The sequence below is a fragment of the Panicum hallii genome, chromosome 5 (genome assembly GCF_002211085.1).
Source record: "Panicum hallii strain FIL2 chromosome 5, PHallii_v3.1, whole genome shotgun sequence".
Lineage (NCBI taxonomy): Eukaryota > Viridiplantae > Streptophyta > Magnoliopsida > Poales > Poaceae > Panicum > Panicum hallii.
The window spans coordinates 22252686-22272219 of NC_038046.1; the positions used below are offsets into that span (position 1 = coordinate 22252686).

At 39.0% G+C, this 19534-nt stretch overlaps 1 protein-coding gene across 1 annotated transcript; it reads left to right on the forward strand.

Annotated features, from left to right (window-relative positions):
- Window positions 1–336: 336 nt before the first annotated feature.
- Window positions 337–18985, forward strand: LOC112894020 (callose synthase 7-like). The gene is made up of 42 exons (XM_025961577.1): window positions 337–826; window positions 1884–1984; window positions 2756–2853; window positions 2958–3042; window positions 3125–3241; window positions 3334–3465; window positions 3610–3699; window positions 3833–3918; window positions 4081–4213; window positions 5018–5137; window positions 5222–5298; window positions 6195–6264; window positions 6963–7070; window positions 7153–7270; window positions 7375–7706; window positions 7792–7844; window positions 7918–7978; window positions 9045–9126; window positions 10100–10149; window positions 10219–10305; window positions 10388–10471; window positions 10612–10694; window positions 10766–10847; window positions 10926–11089; window positions 11190–11313; window positions 11451–11551; window positions 11645–11729; window positions 11809–11960; window positions 12201–12310; window positions 12444–12566; window positions 12652–12720; window positions 12837–12990; window positions 13069–13174; window positions 13764–13886; window positions 13950–14065; window positions 14176–14259; window positions 15997–16109; window positions 16192–16421; window positions 17132–17929; window positions 18014–18064; window positions 18147–18332; window positions 18453–18985. The coding sequence occupies exons 1-42, from the start codon at window positions 613–615 to the stop codon at window positions 18804–18806; spliced, it is 5706 nt and encodes a 1901-aa protein (XP_025817362.1). The 5' UTR covers window positions 337–612; the 3' UTR covers window positions 18807–18985.
- Window positions 18986–19534: the final 549 nt, after the last annotated feature.

Consider the following 19534-nt stretch of genomic DNA (forward strand, 5'->3'; position numbering starts at 1 on the left):
TTTTTGAATGCTTGTAAGGATGTGTGGACTGATTTCCTCTTAGCAAGGTGATGAAGCTGGAACTCTTTCCATTATTAAAAAACAAAGTATCACAAATTTGATAATAGTACAATATAGAGTTTGAAGCCATGGGTCTAACACGCTGCAACATCCATCTATGGGAGGAAAAAGGCCGGGAGTCCCGCCGAGACAATTAGCCCAAGAAGAGGAATGAGAGGATAACAAAGCCCACGGGAGTATCTGCAAAGTGCAAAGAAAAAAAAGCTTTCACCCAGGCTTTCGGCTTTCCAGCACGGCCGGACCCACCGGGCCAACGTGGCAGCCGCAACTCGGAGACCGAGCGGAGAAAAGCGAAGCGGTGCGCTGCCCGCCGCCGAGAGAGAAAAGGCCCTTCCTCTTGTTGGTCGCTTGCGCCGTGACGCGGCTAGCCGAGCGGAGAGCAGAATTCCTTGCTTCCTCGGCGGGTGCTGGAATACGAATACGGCGCTTGCCCTGCCGCCCCGGCAACCGCACCGCACCGCGCGTCCATCCCCTCAGCGAGCCTCCCCACCTTTCCCGGATGGCGTATAAATCGCCGCCCGCCTCGCCCATTGGTCGAGCAAGCATTGGGCGATGGCGGCAATGGCGGCGGAGGCGTCGACGTCGGCGGGAGCGCTGCCGAGGCGGAGGCGGGACGCGCTGGCCCTGACGCTGGCGTCGCGGAGGCTGCCGGGGGGAGAGGCGGACGCCGGGGAACGGGTGCCCGGCGCCGTCGCGCCCGAGGTCATGCCCTTCGTGCGCGCCGCGGACGAGGTCGAGCCGCTCAACCCGCGCGTTGCGTTCCTCTGTGAGTAGCCTTGCCTGCCTCCCTTCCCTTGGATTATTCTCTTCCCCGGGTGCAATGCGGTAGCTAGTGGAGTTGGTGGTTCTACACATTTGCCTCACGAAACTAGGATACTGCTTGCTTCAGAAAGCACGGGCGCTCTTGGTTGCTGTCGTCACCTGAATGCTCCCATTAGTTACGGCAAAAATGTTGCTCCTGCCTTTTATATTATGGAGTTGATATTTTGGGATATTAGCTTGCATGCATTTAATGCCGTTGGAAACAGGTGATGTACAAAATGGCACTGGGACGGTTCAAAATTAAATCGAGCTGGGTGTGCACTTTGTTATGTACTAACTCTATGATCGTTGCCAGCAAAGTATATTTGCATTTTATATTCTATATAACATAGAAACGGTTTACGTGCATAGCAATATTTTCTCACATCGATCTTGAAGTGTGGACTCCGGATGTTCACCTGTGGCACGAATTTCCTCATGTTTTGACCACAACAGTCTTAGAACTTCGATACAAAGGTTCCTCATTGTTCTGTTTTGCTGATAAGGATGATGGGTTGATGTAAGATCCATTTTCATTTGAAAGCGCCACGGATCTATGCTTGACAGAGAACAGGAGGCATTCATGTAGATGCATACTAGTGTATTGGTAAACAATTCAAATGGCTAGTAGTTCAGACTTTTCAGGCAATAGGAATGCACGAATACATTCATGCTAGTATTTGAATTTGCTTTGTGGAGTGTCTCAATGCATTTCAAAGCCTGCCAAAAGTGTTTTGATAGATGGTTACTTGGCAAAACTAGTGTACTGTACAGCACCTACGAGAGCTTTCTAAAATAACTCTTAATCTATTCATTCACATAAGTCCCACTATGTTATTGTTTTATTGCATATCTAGTTGTATCATGGACCAGTTTGATTTTTGTTCAATTTTCTTCTACCTTCGTACCATCTCAGTTCCTTTTTTTAAGAACACGTGTCATTTATGTTCTCATTATTGATATGTCAAGTAGTAAAGTTTATTCTGATATGATGTTGGATCTACCATTCATGTTGTACCAAGGTCGCAGATATGCCTTCAAGAAAGTCCAAAGAATGGATCCTTCATCAACCCAACGCGGTGTTCGTCAGTTCAAAACATACATGTCAATTAAGCTGGACCAAGTAAGCTTCCTCCTGGAATTATTCATGATGCTATTTCCCCTCCCCTTCACTGTACCTAAAATACTAATATGCTATTTTAGAAAGAAATCTTAGCGCATATCTTGTACTACCAAGCCTACTCTTATTCTGGTTATGATTTAAACCACTGCTTGTTATCTGTTCTTTTGATATCTTCCTATGCTCATATTAACTAAGTTTCCTTCACCTATGCGAAATGGAGGGGAAAATTAAGATTCATATTTCTCGATACTTCAGTAGTATCTCAACCTCGTAAATGGTGCGGTTTATCCCTGGGGGCATACATCGTTCAATTGGCTGCTCAGAGCAGCAGTGATTATCAGTAATTACTCGGTTTTAGTGATTCGTACAGCCTAGTCATGACTTATAAGTGCCTTGCATTGTTGACTTAGTTTCATAACAGATAAAGTAGATTATTCTTTAGTTTTATAAAAGATAAAGCAGATTGTTCCATGCAGTGGTGCTAGCATTCAAACCAGGCATGATCATGTTGTGACCTTGCTGGTTGAACTAACTAAAAAAAAAACGGGGGGGGGGGGGGGGGGGCGCTTTTTTCTAAGATGATGCTGTGTTTCAAACCTGGGTCGGGACAGGAATTTCATCGACTCCCGGAGTTCAATGGCCTAACCTGTCCACCGTGAGAGAAGCTTGGCATTTACAACTTATCTTGATCCAGTTTAATCCTTTCAAACTGTTATTTACTCGTCACCTATCTTCAGTAGTGAATACTTGAGGTTAATCTCTGTCTGACAGGATGATATACAAGTTCTGGGCAATGATGCAAATGAGATCCAACAGTTTTATAAGAAGTACTGTGCTAGTATGAGTCAAATTTCAGAAAAGAGAAACTTGTAAGAAATCTATACAATTTTTTTATGAGTGGAGGAATATATACACTTCTGAGCTATTTCGTCTCTGTTGTATTGTTAATCAACATTATCTAATATTGAACCAGCGAGGAGATGGCTAGATATTACCAAGTGGCCTCTGCTCTTTATGAAGTGTTAATGGATGTAACGAATAACAAAGTTGATCCCCAGGTGATGCATTGTAATTGCTTGTTTCTTATATGTTATTTCCTATTTTCTTGGTAAACTTCTTAAACGCAATTTTCCACTTTAGGTGACAAGGTGGGCGGAAATGATCGAGGAAAAGGGTCGTCATTTCAAGAACTACAAGTACAACATTATTCCCCTCAATTTTCCTGGTTCTTCTGAGGCTATTGTTGAACTTCCGGAGGTCTTACACATATCTTTGTTAACTTAACACTACTTCTACTTGTTTATGAAAATCTGCAGTAAGTTTTGATTTTTGTTACCCTGATGATGTAGATAAGAGGTGCTATTGATGCCATAAATGTCATAGATGGCCTTCCAATGCCACACATGTCTTCTGTGCATAGGCAGGGGGATAAATCTATCCGAGACTTACTTGACTGGCTTTCACTAGCATTTGGATTTCAGGTGATGTCACTGTTTATTCATTTGTTTTCTGACATGTTCAAAGAGGGTGGCACAGTGTCACTGCTTCAGTCATACTGGTTCCCATGTATTATCTTTGGCAAACATCGTTCTATGAGAACTGAATGGTGTGCATTTTGTGTGCAGAAATCAAATGTAGAAAATCAAAGAGAAAACATGGTTTTGCTTCTTGCAAATATTAGTACAAGAACTGCTGCACAGGAAAGGCATCCTTTGGTAAGATATATGCCATTTTGAAGATTCTATTTAAGGCAGTTTATTTTATATTTCAACTTCTTATATGCACTGCTGAGTGCTGAACTAGCCCTTTTGAAGAAATCTGATACTGAGCTGGCATGTTATTTTTCAGGTTGACTCTGTGAATGAATTGTGGAAAAAGATATTTGAGAATTATAAATCATGGTGTCGCTATTTGCATATTAGTTACAATATCATGTACGTGGTGTAGTTATTTGACTAATTATCCTACAGTTTGCGAGTTTCTTCTGATAGCTATCCTCATTATGTCAATTAGCGCTTCATACATCCACTTTGTTTTTCGAACATGTAAAGCTTCCATGTCTTATTAACTTCTACATTTCCATTTTTGTCTTGTAGGATCAGTCATGATGTTACAGAACATAAGAAGCAACAACTGAAGCTTCTTCACATTGGATTGTATCTTCTTATCTGGGGTGAGGCTTCAAATGCTCGGTTTATGCCTGAGTGCCTGTGCTACATATTTCACCATGTAAGTGTCTCTCATAACAGCCTTTTGGTTTCCTCCAGAAGGTCATTCTAACTTTAGTAGCTGTGTTCTCTTTCCTAAACAAAGATCATGGCTGATCTGTTCAATTTACATATTTGTTCCGATGATAGTTTTGAAGCCATGGTTTCATATGCTGTAGGTGATCTTGGCACCGTTATATTGGAAATTTCTGATGTTTAAATAATAAATAATGTGTGATTGAGGCTTCACCAAAATTGATCTTTTTATAAAGCATTGACATGCGATTTGATCATCGAGGCAACATAGCCCACTGAAGAGGAACTCATGTTCAGTGATAGGCTGAAATTTTTATACTTCTTTCTCTACTCTTCGGGACCTAATATCTCAACAACAATCACATTGGTCCTTATGTTAGATATGAATTAAAGTTCAGAGCAATGGAGATATGGACCTCAGTTGAAATACACCCAATTGCTACTGAACATGAGTTATTTTTTCACCAAACCACAATTTCCTAACATCATGGTTGTCAAAAAAGTGGTTTAAAACCCAGAAAGCTTGTTATGAGAAACATGATATTCGTTTCAAGGTCCAGTTTTAAGCATGGCCCACTTAATACTTTCACTTTATGAGGCAATATACCAATTCCATCATAAATTAATTAATGTATTTATAGCCAATCATGAACTCTACAACACATTCAACCAACCTGTCATCATGCACCTTATAGCTGAATCATAATATATGTGTAATCGCAATTTTCTCAGGTCTCATGTATACTAACATAAAACTTTGACAACTGTGTAATTTTAATTTATGTGACAGATGGCAAAACAGTTGCATGACATGGTTGATGGAAATTATTTTCAACCACCACCCGGGTTTGAGGAAGAGGGATCATTTCTGAAAAATGTAATTGAACCTATATTTAAGGTCCTGCAGAAAGTGAGTACATAAAGTTCAATCAGTAAGCTACATTATGCTTATGGAAAGTGTTTACAAAGTTGTTATTCTTCTTTCATCACAAAGGAAGCACAAAAAAGTAGAGGAGGCACAGCGGGCCACTCAGCTTGGAGAAATTATGACGACCTGAATGAACTGTTTTGGTAATCTCATTTTGTTAATCTGAGTAAATTTCTCGAATCTACACTTCTTTGGTAACTGATAACAAGAAGATGCTATTAAGCTTTTTTTTTTTCACAATGACATTTTCATTGACCTTTTGCTTCGTGGAACTACATTTCCGTCATTCAAAACAGACCTAACAGCCTGGGCCTAGTGGCCACGTTCCATACTCACATGTGTTTAACTGCTTCATTTGCTGGTGTCTAAACACTTGCCACATGGGTAGTTTAATGGCAATATTCTTGGTAAATATTGAACCTGTTATACGGCGTTGGATGAAGATGAGTGTTGAACTGCTTATGTATACAAGAGAATTCCACATGACACTACCTTCTATGTGGGCTGGGCTGTGAGGCCAACTTCAAGGGATGAAAGTGTGGTTTGTTCAATGAGAGTTCAAACAAAATGTGTGCTGCGAAATTAGAAGCTAAAAACTGTAGTTTTGTGACAAGTTATGCATCATTAGACTAGCTGTCATGGATATACTTTAGATGGCCCGGAACCCAAGCAGCTTGACCATGCCAATGCCCAATGGCCGCATCGCAAGGGCAGGGATAAAGGGGCTAACCCTAATAGATTGATATTCTTCTTGCTTAATCAAAACGGATATAAACCCATCTATATATAGATGGACGACTTGACCTCTAAGGAACCTATCTCTAGAATTAAGGAAACAGAACGGACCCACCTGGGCCTGGCATGAGCAGTACCGCGCTGTACTATTTGTGTGAACAGTACCGCGCTGTACACGCCGGCCCTAGGGACCCTGGTTAGGCGCTGCTCCTTCGCATGGGCCCTAATGGGCTGAATATGGCAGTGGTTTTGCAAAATTACCTTATTGTTTTTTTCCGTCTGTGAGAAATTGTTTTCCTCATAGGTCAGAGAAATGTTTTGCTAAGCTGAAGTGGCCATGGGATCTCACATCTGACTTCTTTAATCAACAAGGGGTATGTACAGGTTGTTATTAATTTCATTACCTTCAGTATATTTTAACTCCCTTTTAAAAATTGCTGGAGTTATTTGGGAGCTCATTGTCAATAATCTCATAAACAATTTCATGACTTCAGTATAGTGCTGAGCATTATTTTTGGAGGTGCTCAATATGATCTGGAACAATTATGCTTGTTACTAGGACTGCTTGCATATATTAATTTGAAAAATTGTGTGCTTGTTACAAGGATTGCAACGCCTAACATGGTAATCAATCCTATGTTTTACTTGTAACTTATGGACAAAAAATGTCAGGAACACAAAGGAGAAACATATATTTGCCCAAGACACCATATTTTACGCAGCTAGACTCATCTTCATGTGCAAGCTACTATCAGAATGTACTCTTTATGAAATACTTCATTACAGCTATTTTGAGCAATAGGTGCATATGTATTATTATGTTCAACTGTTTCTTTGTAAATGCCAAATTGGATAGATTATACTACAGGACATGTCAAAATGTTTCCTGGAAAGATATTGAATCATAGACTGTAATTGCATGAAAACATTAAAGTTGTGTGCTCCCCAGATATAGTGTTGTCTGCAACAGAAGAGCATTTAAACATGGTTAACAATATTTTGAAATTAGAAGGTGAATAACCAAATGTTTACATCATTTTGCTCTTTTCAAACTATTTTTCTTTTTCTACAGCGGGGTGCAGCAAGAAAGCCTAAAACAAATTTTGTTGAAGTACGCACATTTCTGCACATATTTAGAAGTTTTGACCGAATGTGGATATTTTTCATACTTGCTTTCCAGGTATTTCCTATTCTGAAGTACATGAAAATTAATTTTTAAGTTTTACCTGTGAATATTCAAAACATACATGTCGGCTTTCCAGGCAATGCTCATAGTTTCATGGAGCTCTTCAGGATCTCTTTCTGGAATTACTGATGGAACTGTTTTCAGAAATGTCTTAAGTATCTTCATCACAGCAGCTTTCCTCAACTTCATAAAAGGTGTGTTACTTTTTCAGTGCATTCATCATGGTACACATGTGATATGTTATATTTAAACTTATTTGACATTGCATCTCTTAAGTTCCTGGTTTCGATTTGTGCAGTAACTCTGGATATACTGTTTACTGTACAAGCATGGGGAAGTATGGAGTGGACAAATATACTCAGATATCTGCTAAAGTTCGTTGTGGCTATTGCTTGGATGATTATTCTTCCAGTGACCTATACTAGTTCAATCAAATACCCCTCCGGTGCTGGCAAAATCATAAATAGTTGGATTGGGAATTGGTATAACCAGTCAGTTTACAACGTTGCGATCGTCATATATATGATCCCGAATATTCTTTCTGCCCTGTTTTTCTTGTTGCCACCACTTCAGAATTTCATGGAGCGCTCAAATTCGCGAGTATTTGTTCTTCTGATGTGGTGGATTCAGGTCAGTCTTTCATATTCCATCATTAGAAAATTAATTGGAGCATTGAGCATCATTAGTGCTTACATAATGTTTTGCCATGTTTTAGCCAAGATTGTATGTTGGACGTGCAATGCATGAAGATATATTGTCAATACTTAAGTAAGTGCTTCATATATTTCTCAAGCTATTGCTTTTCTTTCAATTGAAAATGATATGCAACTGAAATCAACAGGTATGTTTTCTTTTGGGCTGTGCTGCTCATCTCCAAGCTTGCATTCAGTTTCTATGTTGAGGTATGTTAATTAACACTTAACGCAGCTTACTTGCAAGAAGAATTGAGTATTCTGTTGCACTTCGGACAAGAAAAAAGAATTATATTGCACCATATTTGATAATATGAAGATTTGTCCCCCTAAAACTTAATTGGCCAGTTTTCTAACATTTTTATTTCATTAATTGGAACTCATGGTGATAACTGATGACTTGTCATATTTAAATAGTATGGATATCTGTTTATCTAATTATGTCCCAGGCTATTTCTGGAGTTTAAAAAAAAAACTTCGAGTCTAAGCAGTCACTTGAATTCAGTAATACGAAGGCTAAATGAGTTTTAATAGGAAAAACTTATTCTCCATGGTATTTTCCACCTCCACATTTAGTGGTATTATCCATTGTTATTGAGTTCCTTTGGCTCAGCAACAACAAACGGAGCCATCATCTTGACACGTTCAGCAACTTGCTACTCTAGTCAATTATTAAGGTCAACTCTTTTTGTTGAGGCAATGAAGCTTTCCTGGGTGCTTCTTCAGCCTTTAGGCTTGGCTTAGAGTGAGGAAAAAGGGAGACATGATTTACCATCCTTTGTATCATGTTGCTCGCTGATTTAGGATCCATAGGGGCTAAATGCGACCTCACTTAATGGCACCAACAAAAGTGGGCCAACAACAACTGTATCTGCTGCAGTCCATTACTCCATTTTCGTCAGGTGATTGCTAGCCCTAGAGGATGAGATGACACAGAGTGGTACAGAAAAAAAATTGTGAGAGTGGAGGCTTTTGGGGTAAATCTTATTTCAAACTTTCACTGCGTAGGATATGAGAGGGAGCTGCAGGCCAGACTTCATTAAGGCTTAATGATGGCAAACATGGCAGTGAACCAAGTGTCATTGTGAATATTTGTATAGTATCTGGACAATATAGCATGTATTTTTTGTGGGAGCATCTAGCTTTACATTGATAATATGCTTAAATACTTTTGTTTGCTAATTCTTACATTTAAAAGAAGAACTGAAGAAACAACATTAGGCCGCACTATTTTTATAGCTTATTTACTCTATTCACATTGTTCAATTTTGTACAGATATCCCCGTTGATTGATCCAACAAAGTTCATTCTTGACCAACGAGTTGGGAACTATGAATGGCATCAAATCTTCCCTTTTTGTAAGTATATTGTATATATATTATAGGACGAGTTTTATCTACACTCGTGTGTAGCTACTCTCATCATTAGTATACCACCGTGTGTATGTCTACATACTCATTTATCACTTTGAGTATGTTCATATACTAATTCTAAGATATTTGAAAGGGATATATACAAAAAATTTCAAAAGCATCCCTATTTTTTAAATATATTATGAGTATACCTTAGTAGGAGTATATAAAAATAAGGATGCCCACGTACTCTATGCATGGTCACATATCCAACGTATATACCATCATATATGGTCTAGTATGATCACATACTCCACGTACATGCTCTTTGTTGGGTTAGATATGTCCTACATCATGAGATATACACGCGTGTACAATGGATTTTCCCATATAGGACTATATTATATTATATTACATTACATTATATTAGACCAATGCAGTTATGATAATTTTGAATTAGGTCATGCAAATATACCATAATAGAGTAATATGAAATAGTTATAATGTTTCTTTTGAAGGATTACTAGTTATAAGTTTAGTGTACGGAAATACTTATTAGGAAAATTTATTAATCCTATACCTAAATACCAAATGTAAGTAATAATGATAGCCAAGATATAGAATAAGTAGATAACCTTAAATTTAGACATTGTGGATTCGATATGTTTTGCAATTCTAGACTGAGTAAACTAACTTATTAGTTTTGTTGTTTAAAATATTACTGATTTTAAAGTTCTGAATATATTTTTTGTTAAACTTGTATGGTTCTTTCTTTCTTTTTCCCTCAATTTTGTTAACCCCAGTACTATTTTCCTTATCTTAAAATTTTTCCTTGTTATTAGTAGGAGTATTAAAATTGTTCTAATGATACAAATATGTAGTTGTGCAGTTAAATGGAACATAGAGGGTTCTACACATTAAATTTTGCTTGATTCCTTAAGACGAAAACTATAGTAACATAAAATATTTTTTCTTGCAGTGCCTCGCAACCTGGGTGTTGTCATTACCATATGGGCACCAATTATCTTGGTATGTAAATAGATTACAGGAATTCTGATGGTTTTCTGTTAACCATTTCACCTACCCCTGTACTTGTAGGTGTACTTTATGGACGTACAAATTTGGTATGCCATTTTTTCCACTGCCTTTGGAGGTGTTTCAGGTGCCCTCAGTCATGTGGGGGAGGTCAGTAGTCTTATTTGTGATATGTTGTTTACAGTATGTAAGAATTTTCAGTTACCAGATCTTACATTTGCTTTTAATGTAGATACGGACCCTTGGCATGTTCAGGGCCAGATTCAAATCAATGCCAGAAGCTTTCAGTAAATGCATTGCTGCAAAACAGAGAGAGGTTCCATATGGACAAATGCTTTTTTTTGTTTGTCAATGCCTTAAATTGCTGCACATGCAGATGCCTTATTCCCCTTAAAGATCACAAAGTTTGCTACCAGTTTATTTATATTTGACTAATTTTTCGTTCGGAACTTCCAGCACGCAATTAAGCAGAATAGCTTCTTTTATGTTTGGAATTCATTCATCAATTCCTTACGAGAGGAAGACTTCATCAGTGATAGGTTGGAACACTAAACAGTATGTTAGGCTAGTATGTCATTCACCTTAAACCTGATTGCTTCTATGTTATCAGAGAGAAGGACATATTGATGGCTCCATCATTTTCAAGTAACTTATCTGTCATTCAGTGGCCACCATTCCTCCTTGCTAGCAAGGTGAGTAATTGCCATATCAGATGTAAATGATAAAATAGTTTGAAACAAGGAATATTCATGGAATTTTAAATGTACCAGATACCTGCAGCTCTTCATATGGCCTTGAATTCGAAAGAAGGCGACGAGCATGAGCTAATTGAAAAACTCAAACTAGATCGAGACCGATATAATGCAGTTATAGAATGCTACGAATCCTTGATGATTATCCTTAATAGTCTTCTATTAGACTCTAATGATCGGAGGTAAAGAACCATCCTGGTCGTTTTGATTTGAAATTTACTTAGTTTTTGTATTGAGTCACCCAGAAAGTGTTGATGTGGGCATTTTGACATATAATTGCAGTGTTGTCAATGAAATTGATAGAAAAGTGACTTATAGCATGACAAATAAAACATTCCTTGAAGACTTTGAAATGATGGAAATCGGGAAAGTAAGTGCTACATTGGCAAACTTATTACAGCTTCTGGTAAGTACTAGAATTCTTACTATGGTTTTTGTCCCATTAATCTCTGTGCTTGCTTATGTGAGAAAACTTTGTACTTGCTTCTTTGCATGTCCTTTATATTTATGGTTTTGTTTTTGCTCACTATCTAACATTCACAGAAGACTGAGCCTATTAATGGTGGTGAAGAGAGGAAGATTGTTAATGCGTTGCAAGATTTTATGGAAATTACAACACGCGACTTCATGAAAGATGGACAGAGGTAAGAACTATGATGATCATATATGGTTCTAACAGTGGAGTAAGAAAATTCCTTATGAAATATGATGTTTACTTGTATGGGAAATTATGGCAGCATTTTGAAAGATGAGAATGAGAGAAAGCAAAGTTTTACGAATCTGAATATGAACATGATAAAGGATGACTTTTGGAGGGAGAAGGTCTGCAATTGCCACAATGATTTATTTAAAATTTGATGATTATGTTTTCATTGTACTGAATAAAGTATTATGGTTTCAGTTTGTCAGGCTACATTTATTGTTGACTATGAAGGATTCTGCAATGGATGTACCAACAAACTTGGATGCTCGACGGAGGATCACCTTCTTCACAAACTCACTTTTTATGAAAATGCCGAGAGCACCTCATGTGCATGATATGATTTCCTTTAGGTGTGTATATATCATCCACGGGCATTTATTTCAGTAGTATAGTAGGTATGCACAACTTTTCAAGCTTTTACACAAAAGCATGTTTTTTTAGAAATGAACATATTGGAATCTCTGTATTTCATAAAGAAACCAAAATCACAAATTTATAGTGCAGTGCAGAAATGTTTTGGGTTTCTGTTATGTTTTTTTCTAATACATTTATTTGAGGCGTTTTACATTCTAACAAGCTTCAATATCCAGTGTTCTGACTCCATACTACAACGAAGAAGTACTCTATTCGTCTTATGAATTAAATAGAAAGAACGAAGATGGTATCTCAATTTTGTTCTATCTACAAAAGATCTATCCAGGTGAACTGCAGACACCTTGTACTTTGTTTCTCAAACAAATTTCATCAGATTGTTGCAGACATAGGTAAAAATATTAATGGTGACTCATAGGCTAAATTCTAATACTAGTCTTGCCACTTGTCCACTTCATTAGATGAATGGAACAACTTTCTAGAACGTATTGGAGTTGACCCAGATGATGAAGCAGCAGTAAAAGGCCGCATGGATGATATTCGTTTATGGGCATCTTACCGTGGTCAAACACTTGCCAGAACTGGTATTATGATTTTCCTATCCTTTATTGAGCTATCGAAAATATGTCTTCTCTGCTTATCTTGTTTTTTCTATCTTGTTATGTATAGTGAGGGGAATGATGTACTATAGACGAGCTCTTGAACTGCAATGCTACGAGGATATGATAAATGACGAAGGTTAGCCACTGAGTCCTCTCAACTTGGGTCCTCCATTTTTATTTTATGTGGATGCGATTGAAAATCGTATCCCTTAGTTGTGCTGTGATATATTGAATTATCTTGTTATGGCAAAGCTGATTTGGGTGGAGAGGAAGCTGCAAGGTCCAAGGCTATTGCTGATATCAAGTTCACTTATGTTGTCTCCTGTCAACTCTATGGTGTGCATAAGGCATCCAAGGATTCCCGAGAAAAAGGTCTCTATGAGAATATCTTAAACCTCATGCTGACGTAAGTTCCTGACCCTTTTCTCTTTTTTTTGAATTATTTTTCCGTGTTTTCCATCAGTTTCATGTGCACAACATGCAGGTATCCAGCCTTGCGCATTGCTTACATTGATGAGAAGGAAGTACAATTACCAAATGGTAAATTTGAGAAACAGTATTACTCTGTTCTTGTGAAAGGCGATGATGAGGTACTGAATTTACATTATATGTTATGTTATCAGCAACTTTAATTTTCTCTAGATTACAATTTTAAGATAGAAAGCAGTGTTACCACGACATTGGTGCAGGTGTCCAATTTGGCAAACTTCAAAAAACTAGGATCCTGGGATTTTTCTAATACACATTTATATTTATATTTTGTAATTATATTTGCTTATTCAGATCACTAAATGGCTTGAAAAACTAGTGGCACAGAAGATCTCAAGCAATAGTCCTAAGTCTCAGAGCAGTGCCACACAGCTGCCCCCCCCCCCCCCCCCCCCCCCAACACCCACACACACCCACCCGAGGTCTTTTTCCTTTTGCGCCAATAGGCAATGAAATAATCCGATATTTGAATCTGAATGTCAATATTACGGGAAAATAACAACTGATTTAACATCCAACCATTGCTCACTATACTAAGTGTGCTTTCAACTTTAAATGCAACAGAATGTAGACCATGAATAACTATAGCTTGATCTTGCTATTATTGTATCCAATTAACATGTGGAAATGTTGAGATACATGATCATGTTAAACATTCTAGGGTGCTGGTGCATTACCATTTTTTTTCAGGAAATTTACCGGATAAGGCTTCCTGGTAAACCAACAGATGTTGGAGAGGGCAAGCCTAATAATCAAAATCATGCCATAGTCTTCACAAGAGGAGAAGCACTTCAAGCAATTGACATGAACCAGGTACACTAATATATGTAATGAGTTTCCAGTTAGCAGACATCTTACATTTTTCTACTCATATAGGATAACTATCTTGAGGAAGCATTTAAAATGAGAAATCTCTTGGAAGAGTTCCTTATTACACATGGAAAGTCAAAGCCCACCATATTGGGTGTTCGGGAGCATATATTTACAGGAAGGTTGATTTTTCTGTTTGCTACCAATATATTTAAAAGTCTTCAGTTTTTCTTACTCTATTTTATTAACTTCCTTTGTGGTCTTATGCTAATGTTTATCACTTAACATGTAGTGTTTCATCCCTCGCCTGGTTTATGTCCAACCAAGAGACCAGCTTTGTCACTATTGGACAACGTGTTCTTGCCAACCCGCTTAAGTATGCCTTGTCTCTCTTTCAACATTTAACAAACTCTGATCCTGTCTAACTCCAATATAATGTAATGGTGGATTGTGACTTTTTTGCTTGACACGGAACTTGTTACTAGTAAAAATCCCCATGCTGCTCATAAAGGTTTAAGATTTGTTGACATTTACAAGTTAAGGCTTAACGAAACTCTGTTATTAAAAAGAATATGGCTGGTCTATTATTTCACATGTAATACTTCTGTGGAAAGCAAATTGAATGATCCATGTCAGGCGTACACAGCTCCTCCATTTCAGAAAATTTATTTGAAAGTTGGAAAATATAGATTAAGTCATATGTTATAGTTTCTAAGCCATGCTTACTTTCTAGTAACATATTTTTAGAAGTATGTATGGTATCGTAGCACTTCCTATGCATGTATTATATGAAAACCAAAAGGAATAACTTATTTTTTGTGTTATTCAGCATAGTTAAAATTGTTAATGTATGTTTTGTGTAACTTTGATGATTATATGAACAGTATTTGATATGGATTAGCTTAGATTTGTAATTTTCTGATTGCATCAATAGATATAGTCTTGCCAGGTTCCTCTCATTAAATTTGATATTTGTATTAAGCATTGTTTTAAATAGAGCCTGCTGTGCCTCTATAGTGACCACCTCACCTTCTGCCTGCTACAGTGTTACAGCTTATATCATGTACCGCATTGTTTGTAGAAAACCGTCAATACAATTTAGGCTTCCACATGATCCATCTGTTGTATTTCTAGCTATCTTTCGTTTGGGTATTGTTCAAGATTTGTAGCATGTGCACTAATACATAATAATAATCCTAATTGAGAAAGTGATGTTATTGTTGGAGAAAACATATAGAAGTGGAAGCTTGGGTGTGAAAATTATGTTTGGTTCCTGTCTTCATTTGAAAATGTTTTCATATTGGCTTTATGCCTGGATGTTTTATTTTGGGAATTGATTGATTTATGTTTGCAAATATAGCTGCGCATGTCACTCCTACTGAATCTATCTAGTACCATATATAAAAGTACTTTGTCACCGTAAGATTTGTAAAATATTTTTTTTCTTGAATATGCAGGAGAGCTGCATATCATTGCATTAAGATAAGAAGAGTTAGGCCAAAATAGCCATACAATGCAGACACACGCTACCTGCCCCATCCACTGGGGTTATATAGGATGACATTTGCGCCAAATAACAGCTAACGTCACGACCAACTGGGCTGTCACTCCACCTCCTAATCAACGAAATATCACAAGGAAGAGGCAATTTTTTTATTCTAACCAAAAGGAACCACTTAATAAATGTCTGTTACATTGCCCGCACCCTTAGTCTGATAAGTTGTCACATGTGATATGCCTAGTCTTCTGATTATTGGTTTCTTCTCCTATAAATTTTAGAGTGGATGTTGGGGCTACACAGATTTTGTAGTTGTCACAGGTTGCGACTTGTTGAACTGATAATTTACCACATGGTGTTGAAGTGATAAATGTTAGAGGAATGGGCACGGGCTACACAGATTTTGTAAATTTCACGGATTGTAGGTAGAATTTACACATGAAACAGAGTGTAGAATTTCCATATGAAATAGATGGATAAGTTTAGGTGTTAATTTAATTAATTTGTGGGAGTGGTAGAATTCAAATGTTATAGGATGGAAATGCTCTTGCTGGAACTTGTTTGGAGATCTTTATGAATATTTGGGGTGTTAGTTCTAAGAAATTTCCAATGCAGGGTACGATTCCATTATGGCCACCCTGATGTTTTTGATAGACTCTTTCACCTCACAAGGGGTGGCATAAGCAAAGCATCAAAGGTTATCAACCTTAGTGAGGATATCTTTGCAGGTATGTTTTCCTTAGACTATGCAGTGAGAATAGTTGCTTAATTCTGCCCACTATGCTCACAATAGTCTTGTTGACATCAAAGGGTTCAATTCAACTTTGCGTCGAGGAAATGTCACGCATCATGAATACATACAGTTGGGCAAAGGACGTGATGTTGGAATGAACCAAATATCCAATTTTGAGGCCAAGGTGGCAAATGGAAATGGTGAACAGACACTGTGTCGGGATATATATCGACTAGGACACAGATTTGACTTCTATAGGATGCTATCTCTGTACTTCACCACAGTTGGCTTCTACTTCAATAGCATGGTATGGGTCTTATACTTTGACATATGAAACTTAGTAACTTATAAATATGACTTCCAGGAAGTAGGAAAGCAGATTGATTGATTCCATAACTGGGGTGGAGGGTTATTCGTGGGAGGGAATTTGAGGGAATAGTAGTGACAGGTAGCTGGATGCAGCCCTGGACCTTGTTGGTGCGACACCGGAGCCGTCACGGCTTAGCCGCGCCTACGAGGCTGGACAACTGAAATTGATCTATTGATTAAGCTGATGAGTATACCGTCCCCTGGTTTATTCACCGGTTACGTCTCCCAATCCCTGCTAAACAACTCAATCTCTCCTAACAAACCCAGCCTAAGCCAAACCAATCCTAACAAACTAAAACAATTGTATCTGGGATCGGGAGTTTCAACTTTTGAGCAACAAAACTTGCAAAAGGTCTCATCCGCTGGAACCATTAGAAAATTTTGGTTTTTAAAATATCGATACTGATAATTGTTTTCGCAAGCATAAACTGGGACACAATGTATGCTCTCTGATCTTTTTTATTCCATTTGCCTAAGAGAATTTGTACAAAGCTTGCATGTTGTGTAATGTGACTAATGTGATTTTTTAGTGTTTTTATTAATCAGGGACTAATAGAAAGTGAAAAATATATTGTCTGGAGCACATAACACGTAAAGCATGCGTTTATATATTATGAGTTGACCTTGAGTTATATATATTATTTTCAGGTGGCTGTTCTCACAGTGTATGTATTTTTATATGGGAGGTTATACCTTGTTTTGAGTGGCTTAGAAAAGTCAATACTCCAAGATCCAAATATTCAAAATATCAAACCGTTTGAAAATGCACTGGCCACTCAATCTGTATTCCAACTTGGGATGTTGCTCGTTCTCCCAATGATGATGGAGGTTGGCCTGGAGAAAGGATTTGGTAGAGCACTGGCAGAGTTTGTAATCATGCAACTTCAGTTAGCTCCTGTTTTCTTCACTTTTCATCTTGGAACAAAGACTCACTACTATGGCAGGACAATACTTCATGGTGGAGCAAAGTATAGAGGTACAGGGAGAGGGTTTGTTGTGCGCCATGCAAAGTATGCTGAGAATTACCGGATGTACTCCCGGAGCCACTTTGTGAAAGCATTGGAACTGCTTATTCTTTTGGTTGTTTATCTAGCATATGGTAGTTCATACAGAAGCTCCAGTTTGTATCTGTACGTCACAGTTTCCATATGGTTCCTTGTTTTCTGTTGGCTATTTGCGCCTTTTGTCTTCAACCCATCCTGCTTTGAGTGGCACAAGACTGTTGATGACTGGATGGACTGGTGGAAGTGGATGGGCAATAGAGGTGGTATTGGCCTAGCACCTGAGCAAAGTTGGGAGGCTTGGTGGATGAGTGAACATGACCACCTGAAGAATGCAACAATACGCAGCTTGCTCTTGGAGTTCATCATCTCCCTCCGGTTCTTGATCTATCAATATGGTATCGTTTACCACTTGCACATAGTGCACGGGAACAAAAGCTTCTTGGTAAGAAACCTGCTTAGAATGGCCCTTGTCATTGTTATCCCCATTTAGAAAACCAAGCAGCTAATGCTCTCTTCTTTTCCCCAGGTATATGCACTGTCATGGCTGGTTATAGCAGTTGCTCTTGTGTCACTAAAGGTAACATTCAGTTTAGTGTTGCAGTGCACCCTATTTTATCTCATATGGCTTTTACACTTGGAAGTGTGCCCCCTTCTTTCAGGTTGTTTCAATGGGGAGAGAGAAGTTTGTTACAAGGTTTCAACTTGTGTTCCGCATCCTCAAGGGCATTGTCTTCCTTATTCTCATCAGTTTGCTTGTCCTTCTATTTGTTGGATTTGATCTAGCTATCGCCGATGTTGGTGCCAGTATCCTGGCCTTCATCCCCACTGGCTGGTTTATTCTTCTGGTGAGCTATTCTTCTGATCAAATAATATACTTATATTCTACCTTGTTGATGTACTGTATGTGTATTCACTTATTCTCTGGTACGGTTCATGTTAATGTCACCTTCTGTTGCTCCTTTTAGATTGCGCAACTATGTGGACCGCTGTTCCGGAGGTTGATCATAGAGCCACTTCACACGCTATGTTGCCCGTTTGGCACTGGTGCGGCATGCAGAGGCCCCTGCTGTGCCAAGTTCAGGCAGAGGACTGGAGCCGCGCTCCATAAGATGGGACCATGGGACTCCATCCAGGAGATGGCGAGGATGTACGAGTACACCATGGGGCTCCTCATCTTCGTGCCCATCGCCGTGCTGTCGTGGTTCCCGTTCGTCTCCGAGTTCCAGACGCGGCTGCTCTTCAACCAGGCCTTCAGCCGGGGGCTGCAGATCTCGAGGATCCTCGCAGGGCAGAATGGGAGCGGCACGAAGCGCGACTGATGCGTCTGCGTAATGATCACATTTCGTTGTTCCGCGTGCCATCCCGTCGCTACTATTATATTATAGCATGTACAGTAGTCTTGCATGTGTATACGACTTGTACTTGGCCTCCAAACCATCCTGACTCTCTCTATATATATGAAAGTCAACCCCATCAAGAGTGTATGGTGTTTCCCTAATCCTTGACATGGTATTACGAGTCCGGATTTTCTTAACCTAATCTTCCGCTGCCCATCTAATCTACACTTGCGACATCTGCGTCGGTCTACGGCGCCCAGGCCCGGCTGCTTCTCCAGCTAGCTGACCGACGCCTCTTCTCCTCTACGTGAGCCGACGGCACCTGCGTCTCCTGCGCCACAAGTATAGTATTAACATACAAAATACAAGATATATAACTATTTTATATTTTTATATTTATACATACTCAGCCTGCAAATGATGCGGGAGCGACGCGCTCCTTACGCGTAACCGCTGCCCCGTCAGTGCCAAACCAGGGTCAAGAGCGAACCGCCCCGTCTACACACCTGCCCCGTGTGACCCGCGGGTAACCAGGGGTCGAACCTCCCACGCCACGCTAGCTGATGCAGTGCTACGCTGCTGTCTCGGTACATACGTCACTACCGGAGGCGCCCCCTTTGCCGAGTGTCCGAGGCACTCAGCAAACAGACAAAAACGCTCGGCAAAGCCTTTGCCGAGCGCGACACTCGGCAAAGAGCCGTCGGCAAAAA

What these genes read in the sequence shown, in the direction of transcription:
- LOC112894020 (XM_025961577.1), top strand. Translation starts at nt 613, where the DNA reads ATGGCGGCAATGGCGGCGGAGGCGTCGACGTCGGCGGGAGCGCTGCCG. An exon ending in TATGGGCACCAATTATCTTG is followed by an intron (nt 10,150 to 10,218) that starts GTATGTAAATAG and finishes CTGTACTTGTAG; the next exon opens with GTGTACTTTATGGACGTACA. An exon ending in GAAGACTTCATCAGTGATAG is followed by an intron (nt 10,695 to 10,765) that starts GTTGGAACACTA and finishes CTATGTTATCAG; the next exon opens with AGAGAAGGACATATTGATGG.